Below are 23813 nucleotides of genomic sequence, written 5' to 3'. Positions count from 1 at the left end.
CATAATGTGATTGGCATAGAACACCCCTGTTTCTGTCTCCCTTCGCCCTCGGCCTGCCTCCGTGTCGGCATCACTCTCCAGCGTACTTTGCCAGGTGTATTCCTTGTGATTTTCCGCCCGACAAGTTGCCGCCTCCCACGGCTGTGTGGCTTCTATTCCCACGTCCCCCGAACCCCCACCCCCCCCCCGCCCCCCCCCCCCCCCAATCCCCATTGCCTTCTTCAGCTCTATATTCATTGCTTATTCTCAAATAAAGAAGACAATTTCATCATACAAAGTACAGCTCATTAAAAGAAAACTCAAATATAGTGATGCTGAAGTTGTGTGTGTGTGTCTCCCTGTGTGTGTGTGTGTGTGTGTGTGTGTGTGTGTGTGTGTGTGTGTGTGTGATTGTGCACGGGCGCGCGCACACACGCGCGCGCGCGTGTGTGTGTAATAGTCTATGAGAGGGACCACAGACAGAAAGAAAGAGAGATAGAGAGATGGGAGGGGGAGTGTGAGTGAGAGACAGCAAGAGTCATGCAGCGAGGGAGAGAAAGCGTGTTTGTGTGTATATTACGTGTGTGTGTGTGTGTGTGTGTGTGTGTGTGTGTGTGTGTGTGTGTGTGTGTGTGTGTGTGTGTGTGTGTGTGTGTGTGTGTGTGTGTGTGTGTGTACCTCGTACCTAGCTAAGTTAAACACCTCCAGATGTGAAGCAAAGAGACAGTGGCCCCTCTGTATGTCAGCAGCACACACACACACACACACACACACACACACACACACACACACACACACACACACACACACACACACACACACACACAGCCAGGTCTGTATCATTGCAACTGTACACACGCACAGTCAATCTGCTTCTTCCGACTGCTGTCAGCACCCGCATCTGTCTAACACACACACACACACACGCACATGCACACACACAAACTCACACACACACACACAGCCGAACTGTTCCCCTCCATTTCAACATGGCCAAATCTACTAATTCTCACTGTCATGGCGGTTGTGCAGTCAGAGTGACGCTATCTTAACCGAAAAAAGGAAACTAGTTGTTCCCGCAATACCGGAGGTGAGACCTTTTCCCTTGACGCAAGTTATTTTTTCCTCGCATGGCCAATGACTGAGTTGAGTGACTCAAGAGTAACTCATGAAATTGTTCTGAAGCAGGAGAGGCGGAAATCAGAGGGGAGGGAGGAGATGAGAGGAAGGCTCACTTGTTCAGCGTTCACCTCGACTCTTCATAGACCCCCTCCTTATACCCCCCCAGCCCTACTCGCCTTGCACGGTTGTCTCCGCCCTTGGCACGTGAGTATGTGTGTGTGTGTACCGTTTTAAGTCGCTTTTGATACAAGTGTCTAGTAAATGCGCCCTGAATGTATATGTAATTGCAACGCCATCGTAGAAAAAAACGTACTCACTATTGAGGGCATCTTCAGAAACACGAAAAAAACAAAAACATGCCATCATTCATTGGGTAAACATTTATATATCTATTAACCATTTCCCCTATTAACTTGCCTGGAAACATGCCGCTTTAAAACGCAACGCTATGCATAGGCCCCTTATAGGATGTCGTCCCGTTTAAGCTTGTTTGCATATATAATATGAGGAAGGGGAAGCGATTCGTCTGGGCTTAGAGGATAACATCAGCTGTTCGTATTGGAACGACTCAGTTGACAAGTGACGCAGAGGAGAGGGGAGGAGAGGAGGGGAGATGGGAGGGGAGGAGGGGAAAGGTGAGGAGACGAGAGGAGAGGAGGGGAGAGGAGGGGAGGAGAGGAGGGGAGGAGAGGAGGGGAAAGGTGAGGAGACGAGAGGAGAGGAGAGGAGGGGAGATGGGAGGGGAAAGGTGAGGAGAGGAGAGGAGAGGAGGGGAGAGGAGAGGAGATGGGAGGGGTGGAAAGGAGGGGAGATGGGAGGGGAGGAGAGGAGGGGAGGAGGGGAAAGGTGAGGAGAAGAGAGGAGAGGAGGGGAGATGGGAGGAGAGGAGAGGAGAGGAGAGGAGAGGAGAGGAGAGGAGAGGAGAGGAGAGGAGCGGGGAGTAGAGGAGAGGAGAGGAGAGGAGAGGAGAGGAGAGGAGAGGAGAGGAGAGGAGAGGAGAGGAGAGGAGAGGAGCGGGGAGTAGAGGAGAGGAGAGGAGAGGAGAGGAGCGGGGAGTAGAGGAGATGGGAGGAATACTCTGCTGATACTTCACCTGGACTCTGCATAGCCTCCCTCCTTACCCCCCTCCGTCCCTCCTCCTTCCTGTCTCTCCTAAAAACACCCCTCTTATGCACATATTGTTTGTTGTAGGTCCTGGCACTTAAAAATAGTTCTTAGTGTAGCATCTAATCCTAGCTATCTTAGTTGTATACGGGGAATGGGTTAATCTCGTAATTGGAAGTGCTTGGCACTTGTTCTATGAATATCCTTTCATCCTCTTACTGTACCGACAGCAATATATTGTTGTGTCTCTTACTTCTGACAAATGTATTTATGGTAAGTCGCTTTGGATGAAAGCGTCTGCTAAATGCCCTAAATGTAAATTCAAATGAGAGAGAGGAGAGAGAGGAGAGAGAGGAGAGGGGGGAGGGAGTGGGGGGGAGAGGAGGAGAAGAGAGGAGATGAGAAGCAGGAGATGAGGCAACCGTACACTCAAAATGGGGAGGGTAGGAGGGGAGAGGAGGGGAGGGGGAAAAAAAGTGGAGAGGAGAAAGGAGAAGTGATGAATTGCTTTTTCTCCTAAGGACAGGTGGGCTATTCAGAACGAAAAAAGCGCATGCAGTCTAAAGGTCAAGCGTCCGGCACCAGACAATGTGTGGGTCCTTCTAGCGGAGTGTGTTTTTGAAACACATTCATAAGAATACGGGTAGAGGTATTCATGTCAATCTGTTTCTGAGTAACAGCCACATGCGTATGGGTCGTCGCTTTCCTATCAATGTGTTTTTTCGGTATGAATGTTTTTGTCGTTTCGTTTTCGTTTTACAGTTCTGACTCGATTCATCTCCCCGCTTTAGTCGGAAGCGCTTGCGTGATTAAATCAGGGCTGTTTTCTTGAGTCTAAAAAGCCGCACTCGCAACCCTTTCAGAGTGGCCCTGAGTCGCGACAGCCGTGTGAAACTTAGCGGCTTTATTACGCTCTTATTTGATTTGAGCTCAGCGATTCAGAGCTTAGATTCCGTCAGGAACGTGAGGGGACTATGAAATCCATTCCCCCCCCTCCCCGGAACCCCCATGTGTGTCTATGACTCTCGCCCTCTCACTCCTTCTCTCCTTCTCTCCCCCTTTTCTCCCTCTGTTTGCCTTCTCCTTCTTCCGCTCCTTTGTTTTTTTTACTTTCCATTCTTTCCTTTCCAAGTCCTGACTTTTATCTCAATGTTCGACCTCCGATTCTTCTTCCTCCACTTCTGTTTCTTGCCATGCCCCTCTCTCTCTCTCTCTCTACTCACTGCTCTCTCTCTCTCTCTCTCTCACTGCTCTCTCTCTCTCTCTCTCTCTCTCTCTCTCTACTCACTGCTCTCTCTCTCTCTACTCACTGCTCTCTCTCTCTCTCTCTCTCTCTCTCTCTCTCTCTCTCTCTCTACTCACTGCTCTCTCTCTCTCTCTCACTGCTCTCTCTCTCTCTCTCTCTCTCTCTCTCTCTCTCTACTCACTGCTCTCTCTCTCTCTACTCACTGCTCTCTCTCTCTCTCTCTCTCTCTCTCTCTCTCTCTCTCTCTACTCACTGCTCTCTCTCTCTCTCTCTCTCTCTCTCTCTCTCTCTCTACTCACTGCTCTCTCTCTCGCGCACTCTCTCCCTCTGCTCATTGCCCTTTCTATCTGCTTAGTGCGCTCTCTCTCTCTTTTCTCATTTCTCTCTCTCTTTGCTCATTGCTCTCTCTCTCGCACTCTCTCTCCTCATTGCTCCCTCTCTCTCCTACTCAGTATATGATTCCTCCATCAGGCCAAACAATGATGTGTGTGTGTGTGTGTGTGTGTGTGTGTGTGTGTGTGTGTGTGTGTGTGTGTGTGTGTGTGTGTGTGTGTGTGTGTGTGTGTGTGTGTGTGTGTGTGTGTGTGTGTGTGAGTGTGTGTGTGCATGACAGAGAGAGCAAGATGGACAGAGATATAGACTAAACTGTGATAAACTGTGTGTAGGGTTTCAATGTAGTTTTTGAAACAAGCTAGTTTGCTTGCTTGCCTGAGAGCATATATCAAATGCTTACACATGTGAGGTTGTGTGCTTTTATTTGGGTGTTTGTGAGGGCGTGTGTGTGTGTCTATGCATGTGCGTGCGTTTGTGTGCACCCGAGTTGCCTGTTGATAAACACTGCTATCTTTATGTCTCAGCGTGTATGTCTCAGCGTGTTTGGGAGGCACCAAATACTAGAGATCACTTTGTGAAAAATGGATAGCAGCAAAACAATGACCACTGCCAGAAGCAATCACCACAACAGCGGTCTGGGGAGGAATCACAAATCTTTCCCAGCGTGGGGCGGCAGTCACAAGCATTTAGTAATAACACTCTGTTCTTCCTGCAACTAGGAAATTGCAAAATCCTTCACTGGGCGATGGTGATATTCTAAGGTCTTCAACTCTCGCCTTCGATCAAAAAAACAACAACAGAAAAAAAAACATCCCCCTCCCTCCAGCGCCCCACAGACTACAACGAGACATAAAAAGTATGTGTGTGTGTGTGTGTGTGTGTGTGCGTGTGTGAGACACTGTGAGGAGCCAGGCAGCCGTGCTGCCGCGGCTCTCTCCTCAGGCAGGGAGTGAGACATCCCTAAGCACACACAGAGATATCCAATTATGGGGAGCGCCGGGGAGGGGAATCACGGCTCCTTCGATAGCGGCGCGCTGCGTTCCACCAGCCGAGGACTGATTGACTTCCCTATTGATTGGCTCCACTGTTCGTTAGCTTTGGCTCGTTGAGCGCAACTGTCGCTAAATGGCTTCCCGGTGAATAAAAGTGGAGGAGCAATTTTTTTTTAAAAAATGCCTTTTTTTTGGTCAGGGGTTTTGCTTCGTTTTATTCTTTTGGAGGGCCCTGTCATTCAAAGCCTTCCACCGCTGAGTCTGATGGGGCTAAATATAAAACCCACAGGGGGAATGAGTAAGGAGCCCTTGTTATGTCGTTGCACTGCTGTGTCAGGGATCGTGTTTGAGTACGCCCACATGCAGGGCTAAACTGGTAAAGCACACACACACACACACACACACACACACACACACACACACACACACACACACACACACTATGGGAGAGGACACACACACACACACTATAGGAGAGGACACACACACACACACACACTATGGGAGAGGACACACACACACACACACACACACACACACACACACACTAAGTGTGACGACACACACACACACACTGAAACACGTGCAAACAAACACACACACACGCTAATACACACACAGCACTTCTCACGCACGCAGAGAAACACACTCACGCCTAGACATACACTAAAAAAAGAAAACCGTGCGCTTCCTCTCTCGCAGTGCGCCGTGTGTCTGCGATCTGATGCAGCCCTGACCAATGGGCGTGGCCAACGGCGTCCCGTGTGTCACCTGTAGTGTCTGAAGATCTCCTCCTCCACCTCGGTGATGAAGTGACACTTGGTGCAGGAGAACTCCCGCTCGCCGCCGCCGTCCCTCTCCCCCGCCGTCGCGCCGTCCTCGGCCTTGACCCTCCGCGGTGGCGGCGACGCCCCCTTCAGGCTGCTCAGCGAATGGCAGCCCTCGTAGTGCTGGAGCAGGACGTCGATGTCGGCCGTGGCGTAGGCACACTGGTCGCACAGGTGGGTGACGCCTGGGGGACGGAGAGACCACCACGCTGTTGTTGTGGTTGAACTCTTCGAGCTTTGGCAGTTTAGCATTTTATCTTTTGGTTGTTTAGTGTGTCCTTGTTTTGTCAGAGAGTGGAATCAAACCCAGACCCCTTTAATGCTTAGAGTGGGATAGTGTCCTACTGCTAACTTACAATTAAAAAACGAAACCACCGCGATAAAAGTACTTTGAGGGAAACCTAATGGCCCATCTCATTAATGACCTTGCGTGACTTCAGGATGGGCTGGGGGGTGGTTGGAGGGGTGAAACACCGGCGGGGGGGGGGGGGGTGGCGTTGGGCGACGTCACCATCCCCGGTTTCCCCGCCATGGCGCCGTCCCCCGTCAGCTTGGAGCAACACTTGGGGCAGGAGGGCTTGCAGCAGGCGAAGGGGTGGGACACCTTGGGAGGGGACACAGTGTCGTCAGGGCCGAAGCTCAACATTGACTTCTCAATACATTAGTATGCGTCGTCACAGCGTCGTCAGCACTGTAGCTCAACATGAAGTTACTAATACATGAATATGCCATCGCCTACAGCACGTCTTTTTCTGCCGTTTTTTCACATCCACAGTACAAAACACAAACCGTTTTTTTTCGCTGTTTGCAAAGAAGTTTTCCTCCCTGAAGGGGGGTTAACTTGAGACTTGTTCAAAAAAATATAGTAACAACAACATCTCAGGGGCAAAGGAACACTCTTAGAGAGAGTGAGAGAGCGAGATCAAGAGAGAGCGAGAGATTCAGAGAGAGCGAGAGATAGAGAGAGCGAGAGATTCAGAGAGGGAGAATGAGGGAGCGAGATCAAGAGAGAGCGACAGATAGAGAGAGCGAGAATGACAGAGCGAGAGCGAGAAAGCAAGGGCAAGATAGAGAGCGAGCGCGAGCGAGAGAAAGAGAAAGCGAAAGCGAGAGCGAGAGCGAGAGCGAACGAGACTAGCAATGAGCAACGAGTAACGACAAAGGTGGACCGAATGTGGGCGGGGTCAAAGACAAAAACCAAGACAACAACACACGACACACAACGCAGAGGCCTGCGGTGGGCGGGGGGGGGGGGACGGGGGAGGGGGGGTGGGTTGGTGGTTAGCGGCGCTGCCCTCACCTCTCCCAGGTGTTTGTGGGGCTGGCAGAGGCCCTGGGGGCAGTAGAGACAGTGCTGGATGCAGCAGCGGTGGATGCTGTGGCTGTGCTGGTAGTGTAGCAGCAGGGGCGCCACCACGATCACCTCGGCGCTGTGGGCCATGGAGTAGCGGAAGTCACACAGCTGGCAGTTGTAGCTGGTCACCACCGCTTCCGGGTCGCTGCCGGACGGATCTGGAATACAGGGGGGGGGGGGGGTCGAGGAGTTAGAAGGGTTTCAGAAGGGTCTTGCTGTGATCCGACTTGAAGGCGGTTTCATTTTGGGTGGTTGTTTTTTGTGCTTGATTCTGTTTGCTAATTGTCCATTGTTTCCTTTCTGATGAATGCATTTTTAATTCCGGGCGTCATTGGTATTTGCTGCCTTTTCCCTGCTGTGTTAGTCCTTTTGTATTTGTTGTCGAGTAATTATTTAAAAAAAATCAGAAAGAAATTAGAAGAGAAAAGGATTTAGCACAGAGCCATGATCAGAACCAATTATTAGCTGTAATTTGCACGAGAGGAGAATGTTAAGCAAGGGAGTCTGTCGTTCCCTGAAGAAATCAGAGAGGAAAAGTTGTTCAAGAAAGTACGGAACAACGGCAAAACTTAACGAGCAGGGAGGTCATGTGACCCCAGATTGCATGCCGTTGTCAACGGAAACCGGCTTTGAGGAAGAAACCAAGGAGTGCTTGTTTGGATGACGGGGTTATGCGCTAAGCCGAGGTCCTACACCCCTACTGTAGCCCCATGTGAGTGCATTGTACCAGAGTTGTAGAACTAACTACGGGCCATGTGTTATCATCAGATAGTTGGGCAATGAACTGTGTGCATGTAGCCGTCAGCAAAGGAACACGAGTTGTCCTAAAGAGGAGGCCGTATAAGCGTGCAGTACAGCGTAGAATTAAAGATGGAGCTGGGAGATCGGCTTGTTCCTCCAAGGCTTGGAGAGGTCTGGTGAGGTTAGAAAGCCTTTTTTTCTGTACATCGACGGGAGAAAGAAAGTGAGCTATACTTTTCGAGAACCAAGTCTTGCGTATAATACTCAGGGTCTGCTAGAAGATAAAAATAACAAGGACGAAACAATGAAACAAGAGTCGTTTTTAACTATTCAGTAATACTTAATACTTAATCAGCAGATGCTTCAATAGAACCCATCTTTGGACTGAGATGCAGGCATGGGTAAGGCGTCATGCTCAAGGCTGCCTACTGGTAGACTGTGAACATTGAGCCTTGAACCAAAAACTTTACCACGGCCTAAGCCTATGGCATTCGCTGTGATAAAGATAGCAGAAGAGATACATGCGTCAACATAAATCCTGTGGGTAGGTTACCTTGGTTCACGTTGGACGACGGGTCTTTCCGGCTCTTGAAGGCGCCGTGGTCTCTCTCGTCTCCGTCTCTCCTCCCTCCCCTCTCCCTCTCCCTCTCCAGCCCCCCGTGGTTGGAGTGTCTGGGGCTCAGAGCCCCCCCCGGGCTCGTCCTGTGTCTCTGCTCGTAGTGCTCCAGGAGCTTCCCGGCACCCCCGGCCCACTCGCAGCTCCAGCTACAGAACTTGCACCAATAGTAGGCCATGACGCCGCCCCGGCCCGCCTCCCCCGACCAGCCCGGCGAATCGGAGACGCCCCTGACCGGGATGGAGTACCCGGCCAGCGAATCGTCTTCCGCCCTGACCGCGGTGCGCTCCACGCCGTCCAGGAGCAGGCCCCGGTCCTTGGTGTGGAGCTCGTGGCTCACCAGGCTGTGATTGGCCAGCGGGTGCGGTGTGGGGGGCGGGGTTTTGACCTTGTTTGGGTGCGAGGTCATGAAATGCTGCTCGAGTTCCAGGGAGCTGCTGCCCATGTACGTGAAGTTGCAGAATTTGCAGCGGAAGTATTTAGTGTTGCCCTGGCAATCGGGCGTCTTGCGTCCGATCCCGATGAGGGTTCCGCCCAGCGTCACCTACAGGAAGAGGAAGACACGTCCGAAGTCAGCGTACACACGGGGAGAAACGCGTAGGCGGCTGGGGACGACTTAGATCGTACTCCAACCGACTTCAGCCGACGAATTGGGTCAGCAAAGAAATGCATCTTTGGTGAATTGACAACTGGCCGCTGGTATCGCTACCTGTAGCTTTGACTAGACTACACCCGTCATGTGTGCGGTTGATCGGGTGAAACGGCGGTCGAGTTAATGCAGACATTCATACAGACACACCTCTGATTATAGTTGTGCAACTATACGCTGTTAAGTGGACGACTTTCTAAAGCTACAACGCGAGTGCATGACCTTTCAACATGGCTGCTAGTCGTGTTAGACAAGAGCACAAGCAAATTAAATGTGATGTTTTTTAATCACAAACAAAGAAAACACAAGATCCAACAAATGATATCAATGCTTCTGAAACCATCCAACCTCTAAAAGTAGTGATTACACTTCATCTAACACTTAAAGAGTGTTTGAGTGTCCTTGCTTTTCAGTGACCGAAACATCAGTGCAACCGCCATTATCTTACTGACAAATCATACTTTGGCTCTCAAAGAGGGGGAAATAGCAACAGCGGCCATCGGCCAAAACATCCAAAACAAAGCATGTCTGTGCATGTGTATTGTAATTAAGTCAACCGAATGGCCACTCCGCACGCTTAGATCAGAGCAAGGCTTGTCAAGCTCGCTTTGTAACCTCGTTTGAACCCAGGTCCCATAGTTGGTTTTTGAGTGGGAATACTAATTAAAAACCGATCTACGAGTTGTTTACCCTTTGAAATGTAGTATTATAATAAGGAATATAGTGCTGTGGAGGATAATGCCAGGGTTTGGGCTAGTTTTAACATTAAGTACAAAGAGCTGTTTCTTCTTTATTGTGACATTTGGGTTTTGCTTTTTTTTCAACCCGCTGCTTTTCTTTTGTGTTTTTTGTTCCTGAGGGATTCGGTTTGGATTCTTAGACGTAATATAACTACAGTTGGTCTAAAAGAGCAGAGATGAAGGGGATGATAAATTAGGACAGAGGAGCCAACGAAGAATGGAACCGGGAAAAAGAGCAACTGAAAGAATACGAGTCAAGCGAGGGAGGAAGAGAGAGATAAAAATAGAGAACAAAAGTGTAAAGCAGGGAATGGAGGGAAACAAAAGGGTAGAAAAAAAAGGAGGGATAAAAATACAGTTAAACGCGTCTGACATCTGTTTGACCAGCCTTCATAACAACCAATTACAACTACTGGTAAACTACTGGTTCTCTCTCCCTCCCTCTTCCTCCCTCCCTCCCTCTCTTTCTCTCCCTCCCTCCCTCCCTCCCTCTATTGCCGTGTCCCACCCTCTGTCTAGATCTCCTCCCCTCCCCTCATTTCCTACTCACTTTTTTCTATACCTGCGATCTCATTGGCTCACAAGGTGTCTCGCACTAGCGAATGACAGCATGGAATTTTCCTGAATGTGGGCGGCGGAGGGGAAAACGGAGAGAGCGAGTGAAAAAAGAGGAATAGAGAACCCTTTCATTCGATTTTTTGCACTTTCACTTTTTCTTCGTAATGACGACTTAAGCCCACTGGATTTACTATTTCTGACTCAATGTATGCGTAATCTGTGCTTGTGCACGTGTGTGTGTGTGTGTGTGTGTGTGTGTTTGTGTGCGTGTGTGTGTGTGTGAAAGCGCATGTCTGTGTCCATTACGTGACATACGCCCATTAAAGGCTGCTGTTTTAAATGAAATGAAACTCCTTGACTACGCCTGTCTCGCACACGCACACGCACCCACACACACACACACACACCAGAAGTTTATTAGATCATCTTGTTTAAATCTTCCAGACAAAACTGCACTGTTCATGTCCACGCATAAAGTCCTGGACCTTGAGCCAAATGGTAACAAGCGAAGGGGGTGAGAGCCTGCTTTAAAGACGGCAGAGAGCGAGGGAATCGGCTGTAATTACAGCGTTCGTGATACAGATCAAGACAAGCATTGTATTTCTTTTTTTCTATTCAGCATGCGTGTTTTGACTTACTTTTTATGTGTTTTACTAGGAGTGCTCCAATTAAAGAGAGAGGCTGGGGAGGCCTAACTGTGCTGCTGTGCAGTGGCGCGGCCCGTGGCCGGTCGATATAATGTAATTACAATGACAGCCCCCCCCCCCCCTAAAGAAAATGGAAATAGTTTGCAAAACAAAGTTTGTAAAATAAATACTTATCAGCCAACCTTTGTACTAACGCAACATGTCCACTCTGACAAAGCCTTCGTTGTGCTCTGGTCAAATCATCCCTAAGAGTTCATTGAATGACACTTTTATGAATAATGCACGAAATAAAGCGGGTATATTTTATATGGAATTCAGAGGGTTTTGATCATGGCATTTAATTAACATAACTTCTCTTAAGGACATGCTGTTCACTGTAAACTGCAAGCAACAGCTGTACTGAGCGTGCACGTGTGTGCCTGCACGTGCACAGTCCGTCTGTGTTCCAGGTGCCCAATTTGTCAGTCCGTCTGTTCCTATCCGTCTGTCCGTCTATAAAGGTTTCTAACATATGACGCCCAATGTATTGGGAAAGCAAACACACAAACACACAATATCACCCACACACACACCCACACACACACAAATCGTTTACAGCTTGTTCAACCCATAAATTACTCACTTCAGTTATGAGGCTGGATTTACAGGCTTATGAAAACAAGTTATGATTACAACGCATTCTAATGGTTAATACCAGCGCACTCCAGCAATATAAGCGCTGTTTGAATCCATTACCGTCACTCTGCAATAATCACTTCAATTACCATCAGAACAATGGGCACGGCAGCCATCTTGATTATTTGCCCAAACATGGGTTTGTGGTGGTTCAGATGCAACAGTGCAGTGCAACATTACCCCCAACACAGCAACAACTGTGTGTCAGACGCAAAGAGCCTGGGCAATGCTGTGGAGCAGAGCGTGCATAAATCTATGCAGGCGAACACTCAAAGTGGCTATTATCGCACATGACCGCCTTTATTAATGAGCATATCTAAAATCAGACCGACTAATTGTGCAGCCTTGGTTGAAGGTAAACATGTGATAATGTCCGTCTATGAATCACTTTTGATGCAAATTCATATTTATGCATCTGTGTTTATGATGAGTTAAATAAAATGTTGATTTATCCTGGATTAAAACGATTTGTCTTCATTGATGTAACCATTCTACATCCCCCCCACACACAAACACACACACACACACACACAGACACACACAATGGTGTTCAAGGTGAAATCAAAGTGGATGACAGCTACAGCTGTAGACTCTGCTGCTTAACACTGGACAACACAACGCTACACACTGGTATACACCCTGCTCCCTTCCACACACAGACACTTCCTCATGAACACACACAGACACACACCTGCTTAGACTTGGTGTTTAGCTAGTATCGTGATCCAAAAGAGGTGGGTTCAAAAGAGAAAACGTTCAAAATCAAAATGAATTCACGTCATTTTAAACGCTTTTTCCCCTCAATATTATTTTTCTAAAATATGAAAGACTCAAAACAAAACACTTAACAGAAATGTGAGAGGGCGTTTGGCGGCCACATCGCTCTGAACACAGCATCCGCAACTTTGGGGTCTGGTAATATTTTATTTAGATACAGCTGCCATCTTGTCTGTGACGTTTAAATCCTTAAAAAGCTGCCGGCTGTAGACATTGGCTTCAAGGTTCCCGCGACAGCAGTGAACTGAATCATTCATGGTGGCTGCCCCTTCGGTTTAGAGCCGCTTGCACAAGGCCTTAGAAATTAAGTCCCTTGTATCTCTCTGTGAATTCAGAGGATTAGCTAACACAACGCCGCCGACGCAGGTCGACTTTCTAGCCGCCCCTCTCCATATCTCTGCATCCCTCCATCCCGATCTCTCTCTCCCTCCGTCCCTCTTCCTCTCTCTTCCTCTCTCTCCATCTGTTCCTCTTCCTCCCTCTTCCTCTCTCTCCATCCGTCCCTCTTCCTCCCTCTTCCTCTCTCCCTCCGTTCCTCTTCCTCTCTCTCCCTCCGTCCCTCTTCCTCCCTCTTCCTCTCTCTCCCTCCGTCCCTCTTCCTCCCTCTTCCTCTCTCTCCATCCGTCCCTCTTCCTCCCTCTTCCTCTCTCTCCCTCCGTCCCTCTTCCTCCCTCTTCCTCCCTCTTCCTCTCTCTCCATCCGTCCCTCTTCCTCCCTCTTCCTCTCTCTCCCTCCGTCCCTCTTCCTCCCTCTTCCTCCCTCTTCCTCTCTCTCCATCCGTCCCTCTTCCTCCCTCTTCCTCTCTCTCCCTCCGTCCCTCTTCCTCCCTCTTCCTCTCTCTCCCTCCGTCCCTCTTCCTCCCTCTTCCTCTCTCCCTCCGTCCCTCTTCCTCTCTCCCTCCGTCCCTCTTCCTCCCTCTTCCTCTCTCTCCCTCCGTCCCTCTTCCTCCCTCTTCCTCTCTCCCTCCGTTCATTCCACCACCAAAAAAAACTGAAAACACGCTCCCACCTCTGTCCCAAAAATCCTCTGTGCTGATGGCTCTGAACTAGTTTGTGTCCTGTCATAAATACCTTGGCCCCTGGTTGGATTCATCCCTCTCATTTACCACTCCTATCAAGCACCTACAGTCTACAGTCAAAGCTCGTCTGGGCTTCCTTTATCGCAATAAGGCCTCCTTCACTCGTGCAGCCAAACATATGCTCGTCAAAATGACCCTCCTACCCATATTCGACCATGGCGACTCCATCTACAGAATGGCATCTCACTCCACTCTCAGTAAATTGGACCCACTCCACCATTCCGCCATTTGCTGGGGCTCCATTCACCACTATCTACAAAACCATTCTTGGCATTACACCTCTCAACCTCTCTTCCCTTCTGCAGCTCTCCCACCCTGGCCGCAATCTAAGGTCCAATGCATTCATCAACCTCTCCATCCCCAAAGTCTGCACCGTCTTTGGACGCAGTGCCTTCCGGTTCGCTGCAGCCTTTGACTGGAGCACCCTACAAAACACCCTTAAACTTTCTGTTGACTCCTGCACTTGCTAAATAGGCCTTCTTGTCATGCCCTACTGATTAACTGTTTTATTGTATTGTATTGTATTATATTGTATTGTTCTAAGTGTAATTTATATAACCTTGTTTTCACTTTTAGCACTCCCCTCCCACTTCCCCTTAAAGAGCTTCTAGCTCTTTTCAGGCTGCACTTGAAAAGAATAATTTTGTTCTTAATTTGCTTGCCTGGGTAAATAAAGGTTAATAATAATTCCTCCCTCTATCCCATCCTTCCTGATTTCTCCCTCTCTCATCCATCCATCCTCTCTCTCTCTCTCTCTCTCTCTCTCTCTCTCTCTCTCTCTCTCTCTCTCTCTCTCTCTCTCTCTCTCTCTCTCTCTCTCTCTCTCTCTCTCTCTCTCTCCATTTATCCTTCTTTTTCGCTCCATCCCTCCTTCGCCTTTCTCACCCATCAATCCCAATCTCTCTTCCCCATCCTCCATCTTCCTCTCTCTCTCTCTCTCTCTCTCTCTCTCTCTCTCTCTCTCTCTCTCTCTCTCCATCCATCCATCCAACCCATCTTTTTCACTCCATCTCTCCTTCTTCATCTAACCTTCCCGCTCCCTCCCTCCCTCCCTCCCTCCCTCCCGCCCTCCCTCCCTCCCTCCCTCCCTCCCTCCCCCTCTCTCTCACCTGTACATCGTACGTCCCATTCATCATGGCCGCCCGGTGCTGCTGCCCGTATACCTCGTGCCTCGTCTTCCCCGTGTCTTTGGCTTGGATCCTCTGGGCCTGGCCCGCCTGGAGATCTGGGAACACACACGCACGCACGCACACACACACACACACACACACACACACACACACACACACACACACACACACACACACACACACACACACACACACACACACACACACACACACACACACACACACAAACAAAGACGTCAGAGAAAGGCTGTGCTCCAATACCATCTTGGTTACTTGTTCCGTTCCTATCGCTCATTCAATCTTCCCTTGAGGAAGCAGGAGGAAAGCAGCAGCGAGGAAGCCATTACAAAACTATTTCCTCCTTCCTTCCTTCTTTCCTTCATATTGCTTGTTCGCTAAGCCTTTGAAGAGACCAGCACTAGCGGGTTTGGCGGTGTTGAAAAGAGATGGTTAAGCCGACTAGGTGCCGTTTAAAGGGGAGATTTGGACGCGGGCGAATCCCGACCGTTGGACCGGCTTTTCTAAGCATTGTGTCACACAGCAATCTCCAGTAAACTTCCTGCGTAGGATACCATGATTTAAGTCCGGGGGCCGCTTCAACGGCCGAGAAGATTAAAGGCACCCAGTGCAACTTTATGTAAACATTCAATGAAAAATAAACATTCAATTTCTAGTCTTTTTTACACGTAGTAAGTTTCAATAACTCCATACCATTACATATCGACATTCAAGGAGCAAAGATGAGACGTCGTTGTGTGGTGAGAACTGATAGAAAATCGTAAACAACAACAATCGCCGGTGGGGAGAAGCCATTTTTCCATTGACTGGAAGCCTGCTTTATTTATTGTAGGTTACAAAAAATAAAGAAAATGGCGGCATTGTTGTTGTTATCGATTTTGTATCAGTTCTCACCACACAACGACGTCTCATCTTTGCTGCTTAAATGTCGGTATGTAATGGTATGGAGTTATTGAAACTTACTACGTGTAAAAAAGACTAGAAATTGAATGTTTATTTTTAAGCCTCGAAAGTTGCACTGGGTGCCTTTAAGGAAAGGCGAGGAGGGGAGCCCGACTCGCTACGGAATGACAGCAAGATAGAACATAGCCAAGGTCACAGCGCTTAGAAGTACACTTTATCCTGGAGTACTCTTTTGGGAGTGTTTAGTTCAAGAGGATACCCGGCGACCTAGCAAGAGGAATGAAGGACACATCCATATTACCCAGGCAAGGATTCAATGGGATAATGATACAATTAAGTTAATCCTGGACAGAGGGGGGGAACGTTTTGATTCCACTTAAGTACCATTACCATTAAGCTCATTATGTTAAACTCTGCAGGTATCGTCGCTAAGCTCATGTAAGGAGAGCAGTACAAATGTTGAGCCAATTTAATATCAGGTTAAGGAATGACGAATGACGAATTATAATGTTATTACGAGCCTCACATTTAATAATATTATGCATGATTATATTTGATGCCGTCTTATTGCCTTAAAGCACGAATATCTTGTCTTACCTTAGTGCTAGCACCCACTAAGATCAATATCCGTTAATATCAGTTAATAACAAAGCTGTTAATACTACCTATATCAATTATTTCTCACTGTTTAATATCTCAATATAAACCAATTCTCATTATCAATAAGTTCTCAATAGCTATCAGTTCTTAATAGAGATCAGTTATCAACAGCGATCAGCTATCCACATCAATCAATCATCAACAGCGATCAGTTATCCACATCGATCAGTTAGTAATCAGTAATCAACAGCGATCAGTTATCCACATCGATCAGTTACCCTCCTCGATCAGTTCCCCCCATCGATCAGTTATCCCCCTCGATCAGTTACCCCCCTCGATCAGTTACCCCCCTCGATCAGTTATCCCCCTCGATCAGTTATCCCCCTCGATCAGTTACCCCCCTCGATCAGTTATCCCCCTCGATCAGTTATCCCCCTCGATCAGTTATCCCCATCGATCAATTACCCCCCTCGATCAGTTATCCCCCTCGATCAGTTATCCCCATCGATCAGTTCCCCCCCTCGATCAGTTATCCCCCTCGATCAGTTACCCCCCTCGATCAGTTATCCCCCTCGATCAGTTATCCCCCTCGATCAGTTATCCCCATCGATCAATTACCCCCCTCGATCAGTTACCCTCCTCGATCAGTTCCCCCCATCGATCAGTTATCCCCCTCGATCAGTTCCCCCCATCGATCAGTTATCCCCCTCGATCAGTTACCCCCCTCGATCAGTTACCCCCCTCGATCAGTTATCCCCCTCGATCAGTTATCCCCCTCGATCAGTTATCCCCATCGATCAATTACCCCCCTCGATCAGTTATCCCCCTCGATCAGTTATCCCCCTCGATCAGTTCCCCCCCTCGATCAGTTATCCCCCTCGATCAGTTACCCCCCTCGATCAGTTATCCCCATCGATCAATTACCCCCCTCGATCAGTTACCCCCCTCGATCAGTTATGCCCATGGATCAGCAATCCCCCTCGATCAGTTACCCCCATCGATCAGTTCCCCCCATCGATCAGTTACCCCCCTCGATCAGTTCCCCCCATCGATCAGTTCCCCCCATCGATCAGTTCCCCCCATCGATCAGTTATCCCCCATCGATCAGTTCCCCCCATCGATCAGTTACCCCCATCGATCAGTTCCCCCCATCGATCAGTTACCCCCATCGATCAGTTCCCCCCCTCGATCAGTTATGCCCATGGATCAGTTATCCCCCTCGATCAGTTATCCCCATCGATCAGTTCCCCCCATCGATCAGTTCCCCCCCTCGATCAGTTCCCCCCCTCGATCAGTTCCCCCCCTCGATCAGTTCCCCCCCTCGATCAGTTACCCCATCGATCAGTTCCCCCCCTCGATCAGTTATGCCCATGGATCAGTTACCCCCCTCGATCAGTTATGCCCATGGATCAGTTACCCCCCTCGATCAGTTATGCCCATGGATCAGTTATCCCCCTCGATCAGTTATCCCCATCGATCAGTTCCCCCCATCGATCAGTTCCCCCCCTCGATCAGTTATCAGCGGCCGGGAGCTCCACCTACCGGGCAGGGTGATCTGGGGCGCCATGTTGTGCAGGGCCAGGATGTGAGTGTCCAGCGCCGCGTCCTGCCGCGTGCGGTTGTGCAGGCCCAGGTGGTACTTCCTGAAGTGCTTCACCAGGTCGGCGGGGTCGTTGCCGTAGTAACCGTAGCCGCACACGTTGCACTTGAAGTCCTGCAGCTTGGGCGACGGGCTGGCCGAGAGGGGCGGAGTCTCCGCCGTGGGCCCGCCCTCGCCGCCGGCCGTCTCCCGCGACGACAGCTGAGGCTGGGGCGGGAGGAGGAGGAGGTGGTGGTGGTGGTGCTGGGCGGCCAGGCGCTCCCTCCCTCCTCCTCCGTCTCCCCCCCTCCTCGTCCTCGCCCGCCTCCCTCTCTAGGTCCTTCCGGTCGCCCTCGCCCTCGGGCTCCGATTGGCCGCGGTCCGTCCGTCGGTCCGTCTGCTTGGCGCCGCCCGCTCCCTTCCGCCCGGCGTGGCGGCGGTTGTAGCGGTCGTCGCGCACCCCCACCGACGACGGCGAGACGGAGGAGGAGGAGACGCACTCGCTCCCGACCTCTTCCTCCTCCTCCTCTTCCTCCTCCTCCTCTTCGTCGTCGCCCTCCCCCCGGTCGCCGCGCGTCCGCCCCGACGACTCGGGCTCCGAGGGTCGGATGATCCTGTCGGCCTCGGCTCCAACGCGGCCCTCCTCCTCCCCTTCGTCTTCCTCCTCTCCTCCTCCTCCTCCTCCTCCTCCTCCTCCGCCTCCTGCTGCTGCTCTTCCTCCCGCCGTCGTCGGCCTCCTCCTCCTCCCCTCCTCTTCCTCCTCCTCCTCGCCTCCCACGCTCCGGATCGGGGGATTCTTTTTCCTCACCATCTCTGGAGGAAGGAGAAGGGAAGGGGAAAAGGGGAGAGAGGGGGAGAGAGGGGGAGAGAGGGGGAGAGAGGGGGAGAGATAGGGACATGTTTTAGTGCTGCTGCAAACTGTAAACACTTCCTTCCATCTGCAGTTTATCTGCCATGAAGTTTGGAGTAAAGGTGCAGTAAAACGTGTATCTGTGGACCCAACCAGTGAGCGAAAAGAGGAGAAAAACAGCAAAATGCATCTTCTGCTATTCAAACAGAAAACACGCCCTTCAATCTGAACTCTACCTCAGATTGAGACATTTGATAAGTCTTTCAGATACCATATGGGCTACTTTTGATATTTATGGATTTAATTCAATTGATAGTGGGATGAAAAGTTACATTTATGGACCAGAAGTAACAGAATGAGAACATAAAGAATCGGAGAGCAGCTTCCTGTAGTGGAGCTGGGGAGACTTACGAGGTGACCAGGGCATCGTCATAATGTGCTGCTTATTACGAACGTGCACGCCACACATGCACGTGCGCGCACACTGCGCTCTGACAGTGATGTGCACGGCCGAGCGGCTTTTGATCCAATTTACAGAGCGCTTTGAACGGCGAAAATTGGTGACGTTTGTCGGCCGCAAGGAAGAGAAGAAAAAAAAGGTCCTCAAAGAATAACCGTCTTCGCAAATCAGAACCATCACTGCTGTCGTGAGCGTTTTGGAAAGGGGCGAAGGACACAGACCAATACAGAGAGACAGAGACCGAGAGAGAGACAGGGACGGAGACAGCAACAGAGACAGAGAGAGAGAGAGACTGAGAAAGACTGAGAAAGACAGGCGAGAGAGCGAGAACGGGAGGAAAAGACAGGGAGTGACAGACAGACCTACAGAGACGGACAGACAGAGAGAGGGAGGGAGAGGGAGAAAGAGAAACAGACAGAGACAAACAGAGAAAGAGAGACAGAGAGACAGAGAGAAAGAGAAACAGAGAGAAAGAGAGAGAGAAAGAATGACAGAAAGATAGTCTGCGAGCGAGAGAGAGAGAGAGAGAGAGAGAGAGAGAGAGAGAGAGAGAGAGAGAGAAAAAAAGAGAATGGGAGGAAGACAGACAGAGAGAAATAGAAACAGAGAGACAGAGAGAGAGAGCGCCGCAGCATGAGAGATTGGGTGAAAGATAGAGCGGATCTATATGAGCTTTAAAGTTGTTTTTTCTTTCCCCTTTTTTTTTCTTTGAAAACAGTTAGTGCCTCTTTTTATCGTTATGGAAACCATTTGTGAGAATCTTCAACACACAACCACATCAAACACACACACGTCATATCAGAGAGACAGACATAGCGGGGCCACAGAGAGAGAGAGGCAAAGAGAGAGAGAGCCAGAGGAGGTGGGGGCAGAGAGGGGAAGGAAGAGGGAGGGGAGGAGAAGGAGGGGGGGGGGGGGGGGGAATCAGAGAGAGAGGGGGAGACAGAAAGGGGGGGGGGGGGGGGGGTGACAGAGGGAGAGTAGTACATCCAGAACACAAACATAACATAAAACCAGACACTTCAGACGGTCCCAGCAGAACTACAAAGTCTGGGGACCGGTTCCCCATCAGTGTTCATTAGCTACCTCTGCTCTTCCTTTTGGCTCTCCTTCTAAAACTTCCAGGCATCCCCTCCTTTCATTTGTGACCTCCATTTCGGAGTTGGTTTTGGTGTGTTCCATTTTTCATGTCTTATCTCCCCATTACGTCCATAAGCCTAGTGATCCTTCTCCAGCCTCTGTTGGGTTACTTTGATTTCCCCCCCCCCCACTGTCCTGTCCTCTCATTGTCTCTCTCCCCCATTTTTCTCTCTATATCTCTCTCCCCATCTCTCTCTATTTCTCTCTCTCTCTCCTGCTCTATATCGCTCTCTCTCCCCCATCTCCCTCTCTCTGTCTCGCTCTCTCTCTCCCCCGACTCTTTCATTCTTAATCAGCCATTAATAATTACCGTTAGCATCATTAGCTCCACTGTGATCAGCAATCAGTTTCTTTTTCTACTTTATTACCTATTTATCTTGTGCGCCTACTCTCCCTCTCCCCCCAGTCTCTCGTCCCTCTCTCGCTCCCCGTTTCCCTCTCCCTCGCTCGTCCGCTCATAATCGCCACATAAAGCCATCAAATAACTCGGCATATGGTTTATGTTAAACCATAATCTCTCCATTGTTTGAAAAGCGGACAATTGTGGTCGCTCCGTTTGAATCCAGAACGAGTGCATGTGTGCGGGTGTGTGTCAGTGTGCATGTGCGCATGCTTTCCTGTTTGCATGCAAATGTGGTTATTTGTCGGTGCTTAGTTCATCGTCATCTGTAAACCCAGAGACTGATAGAGGGATACTGTGTGTGTGTGTGTGTGTGTGTGTGTGTGTGTGTGTGTGTGTGTGTGTGTGTGTGTGTGTGTGTGTGTGTGTGTGTGTGTGTGTGTGTGTGTGTGACTCTCTGTGTGTTTCTGTGTGTGTGTACTGGCAAACGCAACGTCTATGCCACAGACGCCTCAAAGAATCCGAATCTGATAACTCTTATAATCAAAGAAAGATGATCGTAAGTATTGTGCCTGCCTGTATGTGTGCACTCATCAGTTTGTGTGCATGTGTTTGCACTGCATGCGCGTCTTTGGCATATGCGTGTATGGGTGTGTGTGTGTGCATGTGGGCACTCACGAAAGAGTGGTTGTGTGATCACGAGTGGGTGTGTTCCTGTGTGTGTTCGGAGTGCGCGCGCGCGCGTGTGTGTGTGTGTGTGTTCCTGTCAATGTGTGCGCTTGTGTTCCTGCGCGCGCGCGTGCGTGTGTGTGTGTGTGTGTGTGTGTGTGTGTGTGTGTGTGTGTGTGTGTGTGTGTGTGTGTGTGTGTGTGTGTGTGTGTGTGTGTGTGTGTGTGTGTGTGTGTGTGTGTGTGTGTGTGTGTGCGTGTGTGTGCATGTGTGTGTGTATCTACACAATGCAGGTATTTGTGTGTAAGAAAAACCGAGATGAGAGCAAAGAGAAATCTGTTCACACATAATATTAAAATGTCTGCTCTAAATGCATCAGCCCCGGCTTCCAGGATGCAGCAGATGACGCGCTACAAGACCGCGACAGAATCCCCTTTCAGAAGACTACGGCGTGGCAACCAAAGACTGGACACACCCGTGCTCCCTTTGAGAAAAGACAACTGTAAATTGACTAGAAAAAATCTGAATATGCTGAACACATGATAAATAATAATAACTATGACATAATGGCAATTTTGTAAGGAAAAATAATAACACAAGTCATTAATAAATAAATACATGGATAACTTATGAATGAATAAATGAATTAATAATACTGATATGAATTGTGACATTCATGATAACAAGAATAAGATATTGGTGATTTGGCAAGGAAAAGTAAGAATACAATTAGAAAACATAATTAAATATGTAGGCCTACATGATCAATAAAATGAATTCTACAACAACCGTTACCCTTTATAACATAATCATAAGAAACCATTGCATGATATGATTTAGGTAAACATAATACGAACATGTCCTGTGACACCACAGCATTGTATTATAGATGGGATTGTGGTCGAAGTGTCTGGGGCGAGAGGCATCCCATGTTTACGTAGAGCAATTTGGAAACATAAAAGCATTTTAGGTTTACTGGTTAAAATAAAAACACGCACATCCACTAAGCGAATCGTGGGAAATTTGGTGATAATGATCAACTCATTGCACAGACAGAACAAACAGACACATATAAATGACAGAGAGCGCGAGAGAGAGAGAGAGAGAGAGAGAGAGAGAGAGAGAGAGAGAGGATGATAAGCGACTAGAGAAGAGGCTAGTGTGCATATGAGTCTACATGCGTATCCATGTCGTAGATAAACCAAATTATCTTTATTCTGCCGTTTTAGCATTCCATAGCCTTTGTTAACCCCCCACGCCTTCCTCGGCCCCTCTCTGGCGCGCTCTACGTCAGTCCCTCTCTCTCACGGGCAAACTACTATTAAAATTAAGCAATTTATGTCTGCAAGGGCCCACGCCTAGACCAGCCTAGGAACCGTGTGTGTGTGTGTGTGTGTGTGTGTGTGTGTGTGTGTGTGTGTGTGTGTGTGTGTGTATGTGTGTGTGTGTGTATGTGTGTGTGTGTGTGGAGGGGGGGGTGCATGTGTGTGTACAAGTGTGTGTTACGCAGAGGAAAATCTCATTTGACATTCACCACACCCAGTCAAGAATCCATCATCCTCGTCCGTGCATGTGCGACACACACACACGCGCACACACACACACACACACACACTCACGCACGCACAGTGGAAAACTACAGATGAATGTGGTGGGAAGCCAGTCTATGCAGGGGCATGGCGGACCTAACTGTATTTCCATCTGCACTGCTGTATGGCACGTAACCACGGCGACCCGTTCCAAGCCTGGTCACCATGATGACGATGAATAATTACCGTCAAATTAAACCAACCAATTGTCGATTTATTGGTAATAAACCCGTTTTACAACCCGGGCGATTAGCTCGCCTGTGTGTGTGCGTGCGTGACTGTGTTCGTGTTTTAACACGGCTGATATGGAAAAGTAATAACCAAAGAGAACTTTATGCTATGGCAATATGTGCACAATATGTGATCAAGAAGTCCAAATGAAAGTATAACAAATCAAACTGAAATCAAGCCAACTTTTAGAAAAAATAAAACAAAACTGCGTTTGGTGAGGACGCACTTGTTTTGCCGAAATAAAAGCATTCCTGTCATCATTCAACTTGACAGAAAAAGTGTGTGACGGTATAACAACGTCTGAATTCAAACACAATTAGATATCGGGTAGGAAGATGGCAAACAACATTAAGGGATTGCAGGGGCCTGCATGTCTGGGCCCAGTGATTGTTTTACTTTTTAACGTTGCTGGAGCCGTAGCCCTGCAGGCTATATACACAGCCTGGAACCATTACTATCAAGTACGATTAGACACAAGCCACCGCATCGCACCACATCACAACCACTGCTACTAGCTACAATTAGCCGCTACACACACCAAGGCTAGCACCACTGCTACAGTTTATCATATCAATCAACTGCACTTACTCCACTTTAGCTATTACCTGAGATGGCTACCATTTGGACATCCTGCAACGAACGCCTGATTAAAATCTATACACAAACTATTGCACAATGTTATCATCAATACATGACCTTTGTAAGTTACCGCTTGTATTTTATATATTTATTTGACAGTGCTAATGTACAATAGATAGTTGTTGTTGCAACAAACCAATTTCTCCTACTGACAACTGCAATCCGTAATACTGCAATCGGGAATATTGAAACTTCGAACACTGCAATCTATAATACTGCAATCTAGA

The 23813-nt window shown here is 49.0% G+C and overlaps 2 protein-coding genes across 2 annotated transcripts in view; one reads left to right on the top strand and one right to left on the bottom strand.

The window, feature by feature from the left end:
• Nucleotides 1–23193, top strand: part of rplp1 (ribosomal protein, large, P1) — a 93525-nt gene extending 70332 nt beyond the window's left edge. Inside the window, exon 5 of the mRNA XM_060043095.1 lies at nt 23183–23193. The gene's annotated coding sequence lies outside the window, so the exon portion shown is untranslated. The remainder of the gene's footprint in view (nt 1–23182) is intronic.
• The window catches only part of trps1 (trichorhinophalangeal syndrome I), a 70630-nt gene continuing 52277 nt past the window's right edge, over nt 5461–23813 (bottom strand). Inside the window, 9 exon segments of the mRNA XM_060043096.1 lie at nt 5461–5788; nt 6029–6075; nt 6077–6207; nt 6904–7115; nt 8252–8858; nt 14548–14663; nt 17632–17915; nt 17969–18026; nt 18029–18481. Coding sequence (XP_059899079.1) covers nt 5544–5788; nt 6029–6075; nt 6077–6207; nt 6904–7115; nt 8252–8858; nt 14548–14663; nt 17632–17915; nt 17969–18026; nt 18029–18481 — 2153 coding nt within the window. The 3' untranslated portion in view covers nt 5461–5543.

The sequence above is a fragment of the Gadus macrocephalus genome, chromosome 22, assembly GCF_031168955.1.
Source record: "Gadus macrocephalus chromosome 22, ASM3116895v1".
In the NCBI taxonomy this organism is placed as follows: domain Eukaryota; kingdom Metazoa; phylum Chordata; class Actinopteri; order Gadiformes; family Gadidae; genus Gadus; species Gadus macrocephalus.
Note: the sequence above shows the minus strand (reverse complement) of the source record. Positions and strands in the feature narration are given on the sequence as shown.